Genomic DNA, 14,985 nt, shown 5'->3' with positions numbered 1-14,985 from the left:
CACCCTCTCCTTCCACTCCCTGCAGAAGAGGAAGCGTGGAGGAGAAGAGAGCTGCTCTGGCCCACTACTCTCTTCTCCACCACACATCCTCTTTCTCTCCCCCCCCCTTCCAGCGCAGGGAGGAGAGATGGACACATCGCCAGGTCAGGGGTGGCTGTGTCTGGCACACCCAACCCTGCTTGACACTCAAGGTCTCTTGCTCCCAGTGGTCCTTCCAACTGAACCGTCTTCCAGAACTGCACATACTGGACAGCCCAGTGCCCTCTCTTGTCCATTTGCCCTGGCTCTTCCCTTCGCTTCACAGAATGTGCTCCCAGGCCACATCAGCTGACATGGACGCAACATGCCATCTAGCAATCCTACTCTGGGAGAACTCGACCCACCTTGAGAGGGTAGCCAATCCCTGCATGTGCTCAAAAGAACCCTGGGTAGGGTTCAAAAGACATCTCCCTTGACTGGACTGATTTACAACTCTCCCAGCTGTACAATCTGCAGGGCAGCATTCTTAGGATCCCAGGGAGGGCTGGGACTGGCCAGCACATGCGCTCTCTCTCTCTCTCACACACACACATTAACCTCCCTCTTACACAGCTGGAGCTTCATGAGAAAGAGACGTAACAGGCTCCAGCGCCGCTATGCAAGTTCTCACCCCACGCTGTCTTAATTTGTGCCCACAAGAAAGCTGCCTTTCTGAAACAAGTACTGAAGAGTAGTAGATAGGCCAATCCTATCCAACTTTCCAGCACTGGTGCAACCGTAATGCAGCCCTGAGGCAAGGGAACAAATGTTCCCATACCTTGAGGAGGCCTCTCTGACTCTCCCCACCACAGGATGCAGTGCACACCCCACTGGCATGGCTGCACTGGCACTGGAAAATTGGATAGGATTGGGCCCTAAGACACGGGGTAATGGGGGTTCATGAAATGTTTCAATGTTGTAACTTGTATAAAGTCTTGAATAAAGACCAAGAAAGGCGGTATATAAATACCTGTTATTAATTATTATTATTATTGTATTCGTAACTGTTTGTATATATACAAGTTGAGTCTCATTATTCCAGATGGCAAAAAACACACTATAGCAAATCAATTTAAGAAACAAAGTTTCTTTGCTCTGGTGATTTAAAAACAGCCCTGCTGACCTTTGTAATGCACACAGAATCAATCAGTCTCTCTCCAGGAGTTTAGGCTTCACTAGGAGGCAGCAATCCCTCCCTTCACCAGGAGCCCCAGCAAGGGGGAAAGAATGGAGAAGGTGATAGTCACTGCCATTTAGCCTTCTTTCACTTGCCATGGGGGGAAGGGAGGGGTTTGCCTTGTGCCTGGAGAGAATGATTGATGGATTATCAGCGGCTGCCCTCTCTGGCATTATTAAACTACTGTTTTCCTTTAATTTAAAGGGCCCTTCTCATCAGCTTTGAGACAGAAAAATCTGTGGATACTTAGGTTATACCTGTAATCACTTGTATGACTGCAACAGTAAGAAGCAGTTTTTTAAACTGTGATTTTAAAGGGGTGCATTTTTCCCCTTCTCCAGGGATCAGCACATTCCTTCTCATTTGCAGGGGCCATTTGTGTTGAGTCAAATCCGTGTATAACAAGGCTGGACCTGCATGTCAATAAAAGTTCTAATGATGATGAAATTAAGAAAGCAACGTTGACAGTATATCACTCTATCAATCTAATACATTGGCAGCTGGAAACTGAAGCAAAAAGCATACAGTACTTCCTTTTTTAGATGCTGCACAAGAGCGTGTTGTGTGCAAGGCGGGCGGGCACAGGCTGCAACCTGGTGGCAGAGCTGCCCCTGCTTTGCATGCAGCAAACCCTGGTTCAGACCCTGGCAAGCATCTTCAAGGAGGGCTGGGAAAGGGAGGCTCCTGCTGCTTAACCGAGACCAGACTCTTTGGCTTGTTGCAGAGCTTCAAGTGGGAGCTGTTCAAACAAGCACCCTGCACAGGATCCTGGCTCCTCAGTTTGCCAGGGGGCCGCAGGACAAGCTTTACTCTGATGCAAGCAGTGCAGCCCACCTTGCTTTGGACAGCCTGATCTCAGCAGATGCAGACATTGTTGTGGGCACCCAGTTTCCCTTCAGGGCTTCTCTCCAGCACTGGGTGACAAGCCCAGGCCTCAAGGTCAGGGGAGGAACCCGAGTCCCTTCCTCTTTTGGGTCTCCAGAAGCTGGCAGGAAGGTTGTCCAGCCGGCCCACGGCACCCTTTTGAGACTCATTGCATAACACAAGTGGCTTCCCACATCTATTTTTAAGCTCTGCCATCAACCGTAGCCCTGACAGGGGCAGCTGGAGCATCCCATGAGTGACCGACACGGTACAGTTCCACAAAGTACAGTCAGGTCTGCTCTGCTCCTCTGGGGGGCAGTGATTGACACATCAGACTGGTGGCCCTCCAAGAAGCCCAGGGCCCCAGTCCAAACTGGAGGGTTCTGCAAAGAATATAACCATGGTTGCACACTCAGCATAGGATCAGCGCACCCAAGCTCTGAGAGCGCAAACATTCCTGGCCTGATGTCTAAAAAGCTGGAAGCAGGAAGAGGTCAGTGTCCTCCACGAACCATACGAGCCCCGTCTCCAGGGCTGCTTCTCTCACAAGCAGACAGAAGGAAATCAGGGCAGGTATTTTAAGATATGCTCTCAGACCACCTGTATTCTCAAAAGCAACAGTTACATTATCAAGAGCCCAAGCCTGTGCATGTCTACTCAGAAGTAAGTCCCATTATAGTCAATGGGACTTACTCCCTGGAAGGCATGGATTGGATTGCAACCTAAGGCTCCAATCCTTGGCACACTCCCTTGTGGATAAGCCCCACTGAACTCCATGAAACCTGCTTCAGAAGACACACAGCCAGCACTGCACAACACAACAGGTGTGTTATGGGTCATGCTCTGATGACACCTGCTCTTCCATTCACTTTTCTGCAACTTTGCAGGCCTGGTCAAAGGACCTGCATGGGGAACTGCCTGGGAGCTCCACTTGCACTGCCTGGATTTCCATCGCAGGAAAAAGATGGGATATTTAACAAGAAAAATACTGGAAGCAGGGACTCCAGTCAAACCATGAGAAATCTGGATTCAGACCCATTTCACTGGTCATATTTGTATTTTGTTTTTAACTCTGATGTCAGGCTCTTTGGTTCACAGTGGAGCTCTGTGAAGTTGCCCCAGGAGCTCACCTGCAGAAGGCACACTTCCTTTTAAAACACAGGTTGTTACTGAACTGCCCAAGAGGCATACAGACCAAAGGAAGACCCAGCACAAATCACATACACACACCAGCGGATTACAGAATTGCTGGTTTTGAACTGGTTACCCCGTGCTGCATTGAGTGCTTGGGTTCTGTTCTGGTTCACTGAAAGAGCCTCTGAACCAAACCTTGGGGTCTGGGTTCAGAGTCATTTCAACACTCTCACCTAAACCTAAAGCCTGCCACTGCAGTGTTTGGTGTTGTGTTTTTGTTTTTGTTTTTTTTTTGCAAAACTTTAGATCTGAACTACTGAATAGTCTCAGCTCAGTAAACCCTTGACAATTAACATCGGGAGTTATGGAGAGATTAAACACGTTGCGCTCACATTTTGATAGCTCTGTACAGCTCTTCAACTGTAAAATCAGAAGGCAGGAGAAAAGTTATTTTAGAGGCAGGAGAGAATGCACAGATGCCCCCAAAGCCTTCCTTGCTAGGCTTAGCTGATATTTGCCAACACTGCTTAATATAAAAACACAATGGAGCTGTAGCATCTGCAAAAAATGCCCTGGCACAGCGCCTGGCATAAACAGCTCATTTAGTGGAGGCACACAGAACAATCGGCTGTAAAGAGGCATTTGCAGCTACAGGAGAGGCTTAGACAGGATTACAGAGCTGTCCCTTGATGGACGGCCATTTAAAACCACAATGAGCCAACTCAGAAGTTAGGACATGCCACAGTCCAGCCCCAGAGCCTGTTGTTTCCAGTGCAAGGCTTTAGAACCAGCAAATTATGAACAGCCTTGCCTCTGAGCCTGTGCAGAATGCCTGATGATCCTTACCACTAAGTTTTCACAACCAGCTTCCAGGATAAGATAAAGAAGAGACCTCAAGGCACATGTGAGAATCTCTTTCCTTTCAGGCATTCAGCACAGTCAATTCTGGAAGGCTCTCATCGTTTTGAAATCATTGACCTCTTTTTAATAAAGCACAATACAGTGATAAATATTATTTAGTGGCAGCTGAAAGCTAATCCTAGTTTTACCAACAGGAATGGCTACAGTCATTAAGCCCAGTTTCCCCAGCTCAGTCCTTGAAGCAAGTGCAGAGTTCCATTCTTGTTCCACTGAATAATGACTACCTGAGGTGGGAAAATATAGTCCCAAATTAACACTGCGGGGGCAGGCTGAGAAAGCTTCCTTGCTTGGGCTGAAAGGTGGGACAGACACTATCAGACAGGGAGGATTTCCCCGTGTTCTGTATGTGAAATGCCCTTAAATTCACCATGAGTGCAAAGCTCATCTTAGTTCAACAGTTCATCCACTGCGCATCGGTCCTATCAGGGCAGGTGTGGATTAATCCAAAAGAAAATCATGTTTTGAACATGTGCAGCGCATACATCACTCAACAACAAGCTCCCCTCAACCAGCTCTCATACAGCTGGGTCTGCAGATACAGCTGCCAAGTGCAGGAACAACAGGTGAGTGCCAGGCTTGTGAGACCGAGAACTGTTTAAGAGCCAGGCTCTTAAAATCTTCTAGGTTTGAAAACCTTTTGCATTCCTAAAGCCAGTAATGTCACCGAAGCCTGTGAAGACAGGACCTCTGAGCAATCCTACCATTAGTGCAAGGGGTTGACAAGTCACCCACTCCATCGCTGGCACCCAACACATGACACGGAGAAGTGCAAGAATTCCAAGATTGAGATTGAATCTCAGTGCTTGCATGCCCCAAGGAAGGAGAGTTCCACTAGCTGGCTACCAGCTGCTTGGGGTGTGCGGCAGGGCGCTGGCTGGTCCAAGGAGAGCTGCAGCATGGCAGGAAAGGAGAAAAGCAGGGACCGGAAAGGGAGAGGAGAAAAGGAGGCATTCCAGAGGGGTAGGTGTCCTCGCTCATGCAAGCAAATGAGAAGATCTGTGGAGCCCTAAAGACTTACCAATGTACTGCCATTGTTAACAGAGATTTCAAGGGCTCCAACAAGGCTGTACCTGGCCAAGTGGGCTCCGGTCCGCAGAGGCACATGTCGCCGCAAAGTTGGAGCTGGGACAAGCGGTTAGGATCCGACTGATCTTTGATGATCAGTTGGTGCAGAAATATGCAGGATTACTAGCAACACAGAACTGTGTTGCAGCCTGTCAAACAGGTGGAAACCATATTAGTAGTAGCGGCACCAGGGAGGGTGAGGAAATAACTCTCAGGAAGAGATATGCAGGGCCAGCCGTGTGCCAGGCAGTGCACAGGTAGGGATGATGAAGTCCTTGCTTGCTGGAGAGCTTTCCCAGGCCAGAAAAACAGAGGCCAGGTGGGAGAGCAGCAGGTCAGGGAGACGCCCAAGAGTGGGGTCAGGCTGTGTGGAAGCAGCGAAGGCAGGCAGTGCTGGGCCAAGCGGCAAAGCACCTGCAGGGCAGCCTCGCCTGCCAGCCTCGCCAACCACCGGCTTCCACGAGTCGCAGAAAGAACCCGCAGCCCCAGAGACTCGCTGGCAGGGCCGGGGGCGAGTGCGAAACACTCCCCAGGGCGGAGGAGCCCCAAGACCACCTGCTCCCACGCAGCTCCCGTTTGGGGGAGCCCCCAAAGGAGGGGAGGGGAGCCGCTTCCAGGAAAGCTCGGGGGAAGCGGGTGCGGAAGGCGCCGGGTGGGGTCAGAGCCGGGCAGCCCGGGCTGGGTCCGGGAGAGGAGCGCGCAAGGGCAGCGGGGCAGCCTCACCCGTAGACGTCGGTGGAGAGCTGGGTGTCCACCACGACCACGGCCTCGATCCGGTTCCCGTACTGCAGCCGGAGCGTCCGATCCCGCAGCATGTCGCCAGCACAGCGCCCGCACCCGCTGCCCGCCCCCCGCCCTGGTCCCGCGGATGCTCGCTGCGCCGCCCGCCCGCCACGCCCCCTGCCCAGCAGGGCTGTATTTTTAGCAGGGGGAAGCCAGGGCTGGAGGGCGCAGGTGCAGAGTGCACCCCCACCGCTAACTGGGGGCTGCAGGCGAGGAGCGAGCAGGGCGGCGCTGCCTCGAAGGTCCTCAGCGGGGAAGAAGCGACGGGCTCCGCAGGGCGCCCGCTGAGAAATGTGCCCAGAGCAGCGTGCGGCTCGGGCGCCTTCAGGCTGCAGTCCTAGACCAGTCCTGCTGAACACAGCAAGGCTTACTTCCAAGTAAACACGCACAGACCAGCACTTAAAACACCTTCGATATTGATTTGGGATTTTTTCCGTTTGTTTTCCGCCTCTGTTTTAAAACTGCTGCAGCAGCAGCCTGTGGGGTGAAAGGAGCCGGACCTTTAAATGAAGACTAATAACTTCCAAAGCAGAAGTTGGAGGCAGGAGGGCACAGTCCTAACCAGAGCTACACAGAAGTAAGCCCTATTTTGTTCAGTGGGGAAAGTGTGGTTAGGATTGGAGCTGATGGCAAAGAAAGGCAGTTAGAGTTGGTTTTGTCCTTCCAGACTTGGGGCCAACTTTTCAAGCCTGGTGTAGCTGTGCCTATGGGGTTTGCGCTGCATCCGGTGGTCCTTATGGAGGCTTCCACAAGGTAAGCGAACTTTTGTTCCCTCACCCGAGGGCTGCACTGCAGCTACAGTGGATGGAAAGTTAAACAGCATTGGGCCCTTAATGAGCATGGCTGGGAGTGGGGGAGGGAATGAGGATGAGCTCCTGTACTTTAAATATTGTCACTCCACCACTGGTGCTAACTAGGCAGGAGCAGATTAAATTGATATTCAGTATCTTGAATAACAGTAAGCAGAGAAGGTCACCGTGCATGAGGGGTTTAAGGGATGCTGTGATTTCCAGGCGGACACCCAACTCCTGCCTGCAACTTTCCTGCAAGTGAAGCACAACCACAGAACTGAGTAAGCTTCCCCTCTTTGCTGCAAGAACAAAATGAGGAGGAAGCCAGAGAAGAGGACTTGCGACTCCAAGTACTCAAGAGGGTGGAGTCCTTGACTGTGAGGGACTGGGCCAAAGCACTTGGGGGCTTCCTGTGTTTTCTTATGTTGAGAAAATGTGTCCCAAAGGAGCCATGATAGACAGGCAGAGCCTCTATGTTCACAGGCAACCTACCTCTGGATACCAGTTACTGGGGGAGACAGCAGTGGAAGGTCTTCACTGTCATACCTGCATCTGATGGGCTGTCCTGAACGCAGCCTGATATATTACGTTCATCAGAGTTTTTAATGAAATGTGGTGAAGGGGTGAAGAGGAGAGGCCAGAGAATGCCACAGGTAAGAGCCACCTGTATAACCAACACAGGATTGCAATGGTCAGTTGAATCAACATCTGATGGGGCTGGGGGAAAAGGGGGCCAGATGTCATGGAGTCTGTTCTGCCTCATGCACTGTGGCCCATAACAGTGGGTGGAAATGCTTTCATGAAGACATCAGGTCAACAAAACGGTGCTTTGCGGCAGGGTGCGGAGTGGGCGATGGGCAATGATATCTGCTGCTGAAGCAAGGAGAGCTGGAACAATCTAGGGCTCATGCCAGGAGAGTCACAAAGAGCAGCACATACCATCCTGCCGCGGCAGCAATCGGCCTATCTGTAATTCTGCTTGATGGACAGCTGCCCTGTGTGGAGAGGTGTGTTTTTTTTTCCCCTCCTGGAGCTGCAGAGGGGACTTCAGGGAGCCCAAGCAAATGTGAGTCTCTGTGACCCTCACTCTGAAATGATTCTCCTTCCTTCAAACCTCTGACACATTCTGTGGAAACCAATGGGATCTGTCTGTTGTGCACTTTGAGCTTATCACTTATTTTGAGTTTATCACTTTCCAAGGAGCGCAGGTACTTCCTAAGCACTGGCCTGCCATCTCAGGGACACTGAGCAGGAGGTCTGGTCTAGAGGGTTGATCCTCCATTTGCCTGAAGATAACGTCCGAAGGTCGCCAGTTCGAGGCCACCGACACCGTGCGACCTTGAAGCAGCTGACAAGCTGAGCCGAGCTATTCCATCTGCTCTGAGCAGGGGAGGACGGAGGTCAGAATGTGCAACCAGACCAAGAAAGACACATCTGAATGTTGTGGTTTCTTGAAAGATAGAAACCTTCTTTCAAATTGTAAAAATCCCTACTGGGATTTAAATTGCCTGCCTATGTAAACCGCCTTGAATAAAGTCTAAGGAGAAATCTGAGGACCAAGAAAGGCAGTAGAGAAATACCTGTATTATTATTATTATTATTATTACTGGGGGGAATTGGTGCTCATAAACTCTCTCCTCTCCTCTCAGCTTTCCTCTTACGAAGGGAAAATTTGCCCCAAACGAGCCATGATAGATAGGCAGAGCCTCCATGTTCACAGGCAACCTACCTCTGGATACTAGTTACTGCGGCACCTCCAGTAACTCCATCAGCTCTAAAGCAGGTACTGCAGCCCATCCGTCCTTCTGCATTGAAAAACCAGAGACAGAACAAGGTCATTTAACCCAGAGATACAAATCCAACACGTTTTTTTAGCAGGTCATTTCCGTTTCTTCAGCTAAAGGATAAGTTCAGGGAAAGATAATACTTGTGGTTTTAGGAAAAAAAGAAAGCATATATAATCTTTATGGTGTATAAATATATGTATGGTGTATAAATATATTTATGGTGTACAAACATATGTATGTTCAGCCTCTAATCCTGAAATGCTTCTCCTTATGAGTAGGGCCACCAACATGCCTGCTGCTGTACAGAGTAACACCACCGAAGATGCGTCCCAGAATTGTGCAGTGCTTCCGTCAGTTTCCCTTCTGACCTCCAGTAAGCTGGTTTGTTGCAATACTTATCTGAGGACTTCCGACTCCCCCATCTCATTTCCGGCCACTGCTCTCTGGAGTGGTGAGAGGTTAAATTGTTCAGGTGAAATGAGGGGATTTATGTACTTATTACCTTATACTTGCTTTTCTGGAATCTTATATCCATTTGTAATATAATGAAATAAGGGGCCTGAGTATGAATCAAAATGGTGAAGTGGTGAAGCAGGGACATAAGACACAGGGGAGAGGGAAGCTCCTTCAGGTCCAGAGTGAAACAATCAGAATGAAGGAAGACAGCTTATCTCTTTACTGGTCCAAGTCAGAACAATGGAAGGATTGGGAGGGGGAGTTGAATCAACAAAAAGGTCTGAATTACCTAATTAAAACTGGAGGGAGCTCCAGGGCTGGAGTCAGCTGCTGGAAACCTGTTGACAAAAAGAGATGATTGAGTTAACATTTAAATCCCCTTCCTGGAATCGATTGGGAGATAGTAACTGTAGTTAGATATGAATGTCATGTATTAACTATACACTATGCAGGAAGTCACATACACCGTTAAGATGATAAAACTAAAAAATCAACCCCACAAGTGATGTTTGGGATACAAGTTTTTCTGGCAGATTGCCAGCTTGTATCCTTTATTGCACAATAAATATTTTTTGTTTTCCAGCCACTGGTCTTTTCTTTTGCTTGAGGTGGCTTCCCTCAGGCTGCCGAGCAGACCCCTGTTCTTACAACACAGGGACAGTAATTTGCACCATCCCAGACAGGTTGGAACACCCTGAGAATGTCAGAATTTCCCTGCAGGATCAGGCTTAAGGCACCTCTAGTCCTCCTTCCTGCTGTGGCTAACCAGATGGTGCCACAGGAAGGCCACAAGGCAAGCCCCTCTCTAGCCATTGCTCTCCTGCATCTGGTGTTGAGAGGCTGGCTGCTGCTGAACTTGGAGGTGGCGCACAGCTCTCATAACTAGTAGCCATGGAAAGGTTTGTCCTCCATGAATGTGTCTCGGTCCTTTTCAAAGCCTCCAAGCTAGTGACACCAACCATAGCTTGTGGCAATAAATCTCATATAGGCCGATTATGTACTGTGTGAGGAAGGACTTCCTTTTGCCCAGGGGTGCCCAAACCCCAGCTTGGGGGCCATATTTTGCAGCACTTGGGGACCCCCAATCTGGCCCACAGGGAGCTCCCAGTCTTCAATGAGCCTCTGGTCTGCCGGTCACTTGCTGGAGCCCATGCTGGCTGGATGCAACTGCTCTCAGCATGAGGGCCAACTATTCGACCTCTCACACGACCTGTGGGCTGAGGGCTCCTTCCACTGCTTGCTGTTTCGTGTCTGTGATGCAGCAGCAGCAGCAGTGAAGAAAAGGCCAGCCTTGCTTTGCACAAGGCTTTTAAGAGGCCTTGAGCTACTGCAAGACCTTCATTCATTCATATAAGTTCCACCTCTAATATATTCATTTATGTAAATTTAATCAAATTTTAAATGTAAATTAATTCCTTTTCCTGGCCCCTGTCACAGTGTCAGAGAGATAATGTGGCCCTCCTGCCAAAACGTTTGGACACCCCTGCTTTTGCCCATAACTGGGAAGGCAGGGCTCCTTATGAGGACAGACTTTTGAGGTCAAATCTCATTCTGCCTGGTCCACCTTCTGCCAGCCAAGTGCTCCTGGAGAGGCCTGAAGGGGAACAGTGAGCAATGGCCATCCAGTTTCCCCAGAGATTCACTGCTTGAGAGTAGCAGGGCCTTTTCTGTGGTGGATCCAACACCGTGGCATTCCCTCTGTGTGGAGACCTGATCTGACCCTTTCTGGTGTTTGGTGAAGTTCTGACTTGCTTGCAAGGCCCTTGGCTTGGAGTGAGTGTTGCTGCTAGTGACTGTGTACTTCCCTCCTGCTGCTTTGCATAAGGAAGTTTTAATTGCTGCTGCTCTTTTTCCGAGTTCTGGTCAGTAATGTTTTGTTTCTTGTTGCGTTTGTTTTTTGTCACTGAGCCTGCTCTGGTCTGCAATTTGAGGGAAAGCGGGGTCAATATTATTAGATAATTAAAAGAAATTATAACCACCAGTATAAGTGTCAAGGAAGCTTATTCTCTGCATGTTCCATATTGCATCCAGAAAGCGATCAGTGTGAAGGGAACATGCCCCTGGCTGAAACAAATAGACTGTACATCTCAGTGATCTGTTGTGGGGTATAGCTGAAGCCAAAAGGGCTCAGGTTACCCCATTCTGACAAGGCTGCAAGGATCAACCATCAGAATTTATGGAGCCTTCGACGGTTCCTCTTGTAAACTGCCAAAGAGCTCACGAGGTCAAAGTCATCTGGGGATGTTTGTGAGGGAACAAGATGCGGCTTCCCAAAGTGGTTCCAGAGCCCTTGCTTGGCTCCCAGAGTCCCTGAGTAACCTTGAATAGATTTAGGTAAAGCTTATTTCGAGGCCAGTTTCACCTTTGGAACGCATATTGGATGTGAGGCCTGAACTCTAGGATATATAGATTAATAATAATCTATGCCAATAAAGGTCTTATGTATGTATGTAGATTAATAATGCTCTGCCCATGCACAGAATGCATTTTGCTCAGCAACCTACAGCCACAAACACCATTTATGTATAGGTCAGCTGGAAGGAAGGGCTTCCAGTACCTTCATGGCTAGGCCTTAGCACTGAGACTTAATGCAAGCATTCTGCATGCAGGAAAAAAAAGATATTTGCAGCCGTGTAGTGATGGTAGTAAAATTCCTTGTGAGAAAGTTTAAAAGATATACTGTACTGGGAGCCTATTGCATATCCCAACTGGGTTTGAATTTTCCTTGGTGAAATTTTTCCCTACAATACACCCCTATGCAGGTTTACTCAAAATGGATATATTCAATGGCATGTTCAGGAAAATGTGCTTAGAACTGTACCCCTAGTCATGTTGTTATCAGAAACTGACCCTAAGTTAAAAAATACACCTGTTCTGTCTGCAATCTTCCTACTTGCACACATGAGGACCAGTAATGCATCTCTCTTTTAAAGTGAGAGCTGAGATCCTTGTGATTTCTCTTCCCGGCCACAAAACCTGCAACTAATCTTAATGCATGGTTTTAAAAAATCAGGGCATTGCACATCCCAGGGAAAGTTGTTGATGGGTGTTGGTGGTATTTTGGAGGCTTTTTGGCTTTCGGAATAGATCTGGGCCTTTTAAAAATACTCAGAAAGGCCTAAGCTTGGGCACTTCAGGGTCTTGCTGCCTGTCCCACAAACCTGGGTCTGCCACAGGCACACAGGGAGTTATGGCTCCCTTTTCCTCTCTTTTGGGAGCAGTGGAGTCACTAGGGTTTGCGTCACCCGCTGCGGGAGGCCAGCGCGTCACCCCCCTGCAGTGGGCGGGGCAACACTCTAGTTGGTGGGCGTGATGATCTACTATTGCCCCACCCCCACTGGTTTTTTGGCTGTACCTTTTGATAGAATAAAGATATTTCAACGTAGTTTCATCGCATTCTGCATGAAATCACACATTGATTGAACTATAACATGATGGTATTATTCCTCCAAACTCTGATTTTAGTGATTTTGGTCCCTAGTGGTGTCACCTCCCCCCAGGGTGTCAACTTATTAACACCTTATTGGAGCAGTTCTCAAACTTTTAGCACTGGGACCCACTTCTTGGAATGACAATCTGTTCAGGACCCATCATAAAGCAAATTAAAATAAATAATTATAAATAAATGTAAAATCAATAAATAAGGGAAAGCCAGCCCTGTTCCACCAAGTGAATTTTCTCTGTAGCCTGCCTGCAATAACACCCCTCCCCACAAAAGAATCAGTAAGATTTTCACTCCTACCCAGTATCCAGTTCAATTTAGGTTCTTATATTTCAAGCATATCACTATCAGGACCCACCTGGCTTTGCAAGTCTGAGAGTCCAATCCTATACCTGTCTACTCAAAAGTAAGTCCCATTATAGTCAGTGGGGCTTACTCCCAGGAAAGTGTGGATAGGACTGCAGTCTAAAACAGAAAAAAATTTCACCTTACCCTGTCAAGCCTGTTTCATTCTTTTTATGGGGGGGGGGGCTGCCTTCTGGAGCATTTGTTGAGCTCCAGTTGCATCAAATCAGAACCATTCTGGTGGCCTCACATTTCCCTTTGCCTGACCTGCCCAGGAGCCAGGGCACGTTTGCTTACTTGTGACTAAACGTGACCATGTGGCTTAGTTTTCTTTTCATAGGCTCAATACATTCACCAGCTTGGAGAGAGGGACCACCTTCTCGGGTGTTTTTTTTGGGCTACATTCATTGGATCATGACCATTCTGGTGTTGTTGGATTCCTCTCAGCCTGCCCTTTCAGATGGACTAAGGCATGTTCACTTACTCACACGTAAACACGCAATACCCCTTTGTTTCTCTTTCCATTGGGCTCCATGCATTTTTTGTTTTCTGGTTTTTTGCCAATAACTTTTGATAGAAATAAGATATTTCACTCCTGTTTTTTGCAATGCATTGTGCTAGAAATTCCGCATCCAACAGTATATAACATGATGGTATTACGCCTAACCACCACGATTCTAGCATGTCACCCTCCCAGTGCACGTCACCCCCCTCTTGCACGTCACCTGGTGTGGCCTGCACTCCCTGCACCCTCCTAGCGACGCCACTGTGGAGGGAAGATGAGAAGTTCCATCACCTCTGGTGAAGGACAGAGATCCTCCCAGCTTTTGAAAGATCTCCTGCAATTTCCCACCAACTCCACTAGGTGTAGCCAGCTCACCACATCCGATAGCATAAATCTGTCTACCCAGAGAGTTTGTGAGCTGCTGCAAAAACAGCCAAGAGTCCTGTGGCACTGGTTCATTTCAGGTTTTGTGGACTGCAGTCTGTGTCATCAGAAATGCCAGAATAAACTGGCATCTTGAAGGTACTGTGAGATGCAGAGGGTTGGACTAGATGGCCTCCAAAGTACCTTCCAGCTCATAACATATGAGTCAGACTCCTAACTATCTACGGATCTGTGCTGGTTTTGCTCAAAACTAGAGAATCGTTTTGCAGTGGCAGAATAAGGAAGCTTGGAGGAGCGTGCTCCACAGCATGGGCAAAGTACCTTTCCCTCTGCAGCGATTAACCAGAGCCCGAATGGGCACCCTGGGGATTAAGAGACAGCAGGTCCAAGATAGAGAGGAAGTAGCTACTGGCTAGGTTGAAGTCCCAGTATGTGTCAGTTATTTAGAAATGACTACAACCTTGAGAACAACTCTACAAAAGTTACTGGCTGGTGGTGATCTGCCCCCCCAAGCACTGGGAAGCACCCCTTGGTTTGGCTTCTGTTAACTCTTTATCTAAAATTAAGCTTCTGCTTTGCTAATCTAAAGATGACCACTGTTCTTTACTGCTCCCTGCCTCACAAGTGACCCGGGTACTCCATTAGATAAACAGAGAAATTGAATTCCACTAAATTGTACTGCTTCTGAGTAGACATGCATAGGATTGTAGTATTGGCCAACCTGCACACACACCTGCTGCACTCAATCTCGAGGCTGATAAGTTCAATTGGGGCTGGCTGTAGCTTTTGGGTGTTGTCCCCAGAAGGTTACTGGCCAGTTTATATCTACCTAAATTAGTTGTTTGTAGCACCTCAGCAGGCCTATTGGAATACCACACCAGTTTACACACTTTCCTCTCTGGCTGTCTAAAGCAGTATTCTTCAACCTTGGGGTCGGAACCTCCATGGGGTCGTGAAGCCAGTTGTGGGGTCATGGCAACATGGGAATGAAAGAAGGTTGAAGTCCACTGAACTAGAGCACCGCCAAGTAAAGGGGGAGGCATCTGGTGTACCCCATCAGGTACCAGGACTCTGTGTCCAAGTCCTGCTCAGGTTCTTAGCAGTGATGCTAAAATAGCTTTCATAGTACCAGGCTTCAGGGTCACTTTTTCTGTTCTCTCTAATATTTGGCTGCAGTGAACAGTGCTGAGAGAGTGTTACAAGGGCAGGGAATGGGTGGCAATGGGAGTGGGGGTAGGTAGATGGGGTCCTGGGAGGGGTGCAGGATTAATAGTGGAATCCCCAGTCTCATGCTCATTTATGTGTATATATAA

General features: G+C 48.6%; 1 protein-coding gene across 2 annotated transcripts in view; it reads right to left on the bottom strand.

The window, feature by feature from the left end:
• The window catches only part of PADI2 (peptidyl arginine deiminase 2), a 45,330-nt gene extending 30,488 nt beyond the window's left edge, over positions 1-14,842 (bottom strand). The window contains exons 1-2 of one of the 2 annotated variants that reach the window (XM_066637107.1): positions 14,827-14,842; positions 5,903-5,996 (exon numbers count right to left, since the gene is read on the bottom strand). In XM_066637107.1, the coding sequence (XP_066493204.1) occupies positions 5,903-5,994 (92 nt within the window). In that variant the 5' untranslated portion in view covers positions 5,995-5,996; positions 14,827-14,842. Of the gene's footprint in view, positions 1-5,902; positions 5,997-14,826 lie in introns of those variants that run through there. The other variant, XM_066637106.1, reaches the window with a different exon arrangement.
• Positions 14,843-14,985: the final 143 nt, after the last annotated feature.

This window comes from Tiliqua scincoides, chromosome 9 (assembly GCF_035046505.1).
Source record: "Tiliqua scincoides isolate rTilSci1 chromosome 9, rTilSci1.hap2, whole genome shotgun sequence".
Classification (NCBI taxonomy): domain Eukaryota; kingdom Metazoa; phylum Chordata; class Lepidosauria; order Squamata; family Scincidae; genus Tiliqua; species Tiliqua scincoides.
The sequence above is the reverse complement of the archived record's forward strand: the minus strand, read 5'-3'. Positions and strand labels throughout refer to the sequence as shown.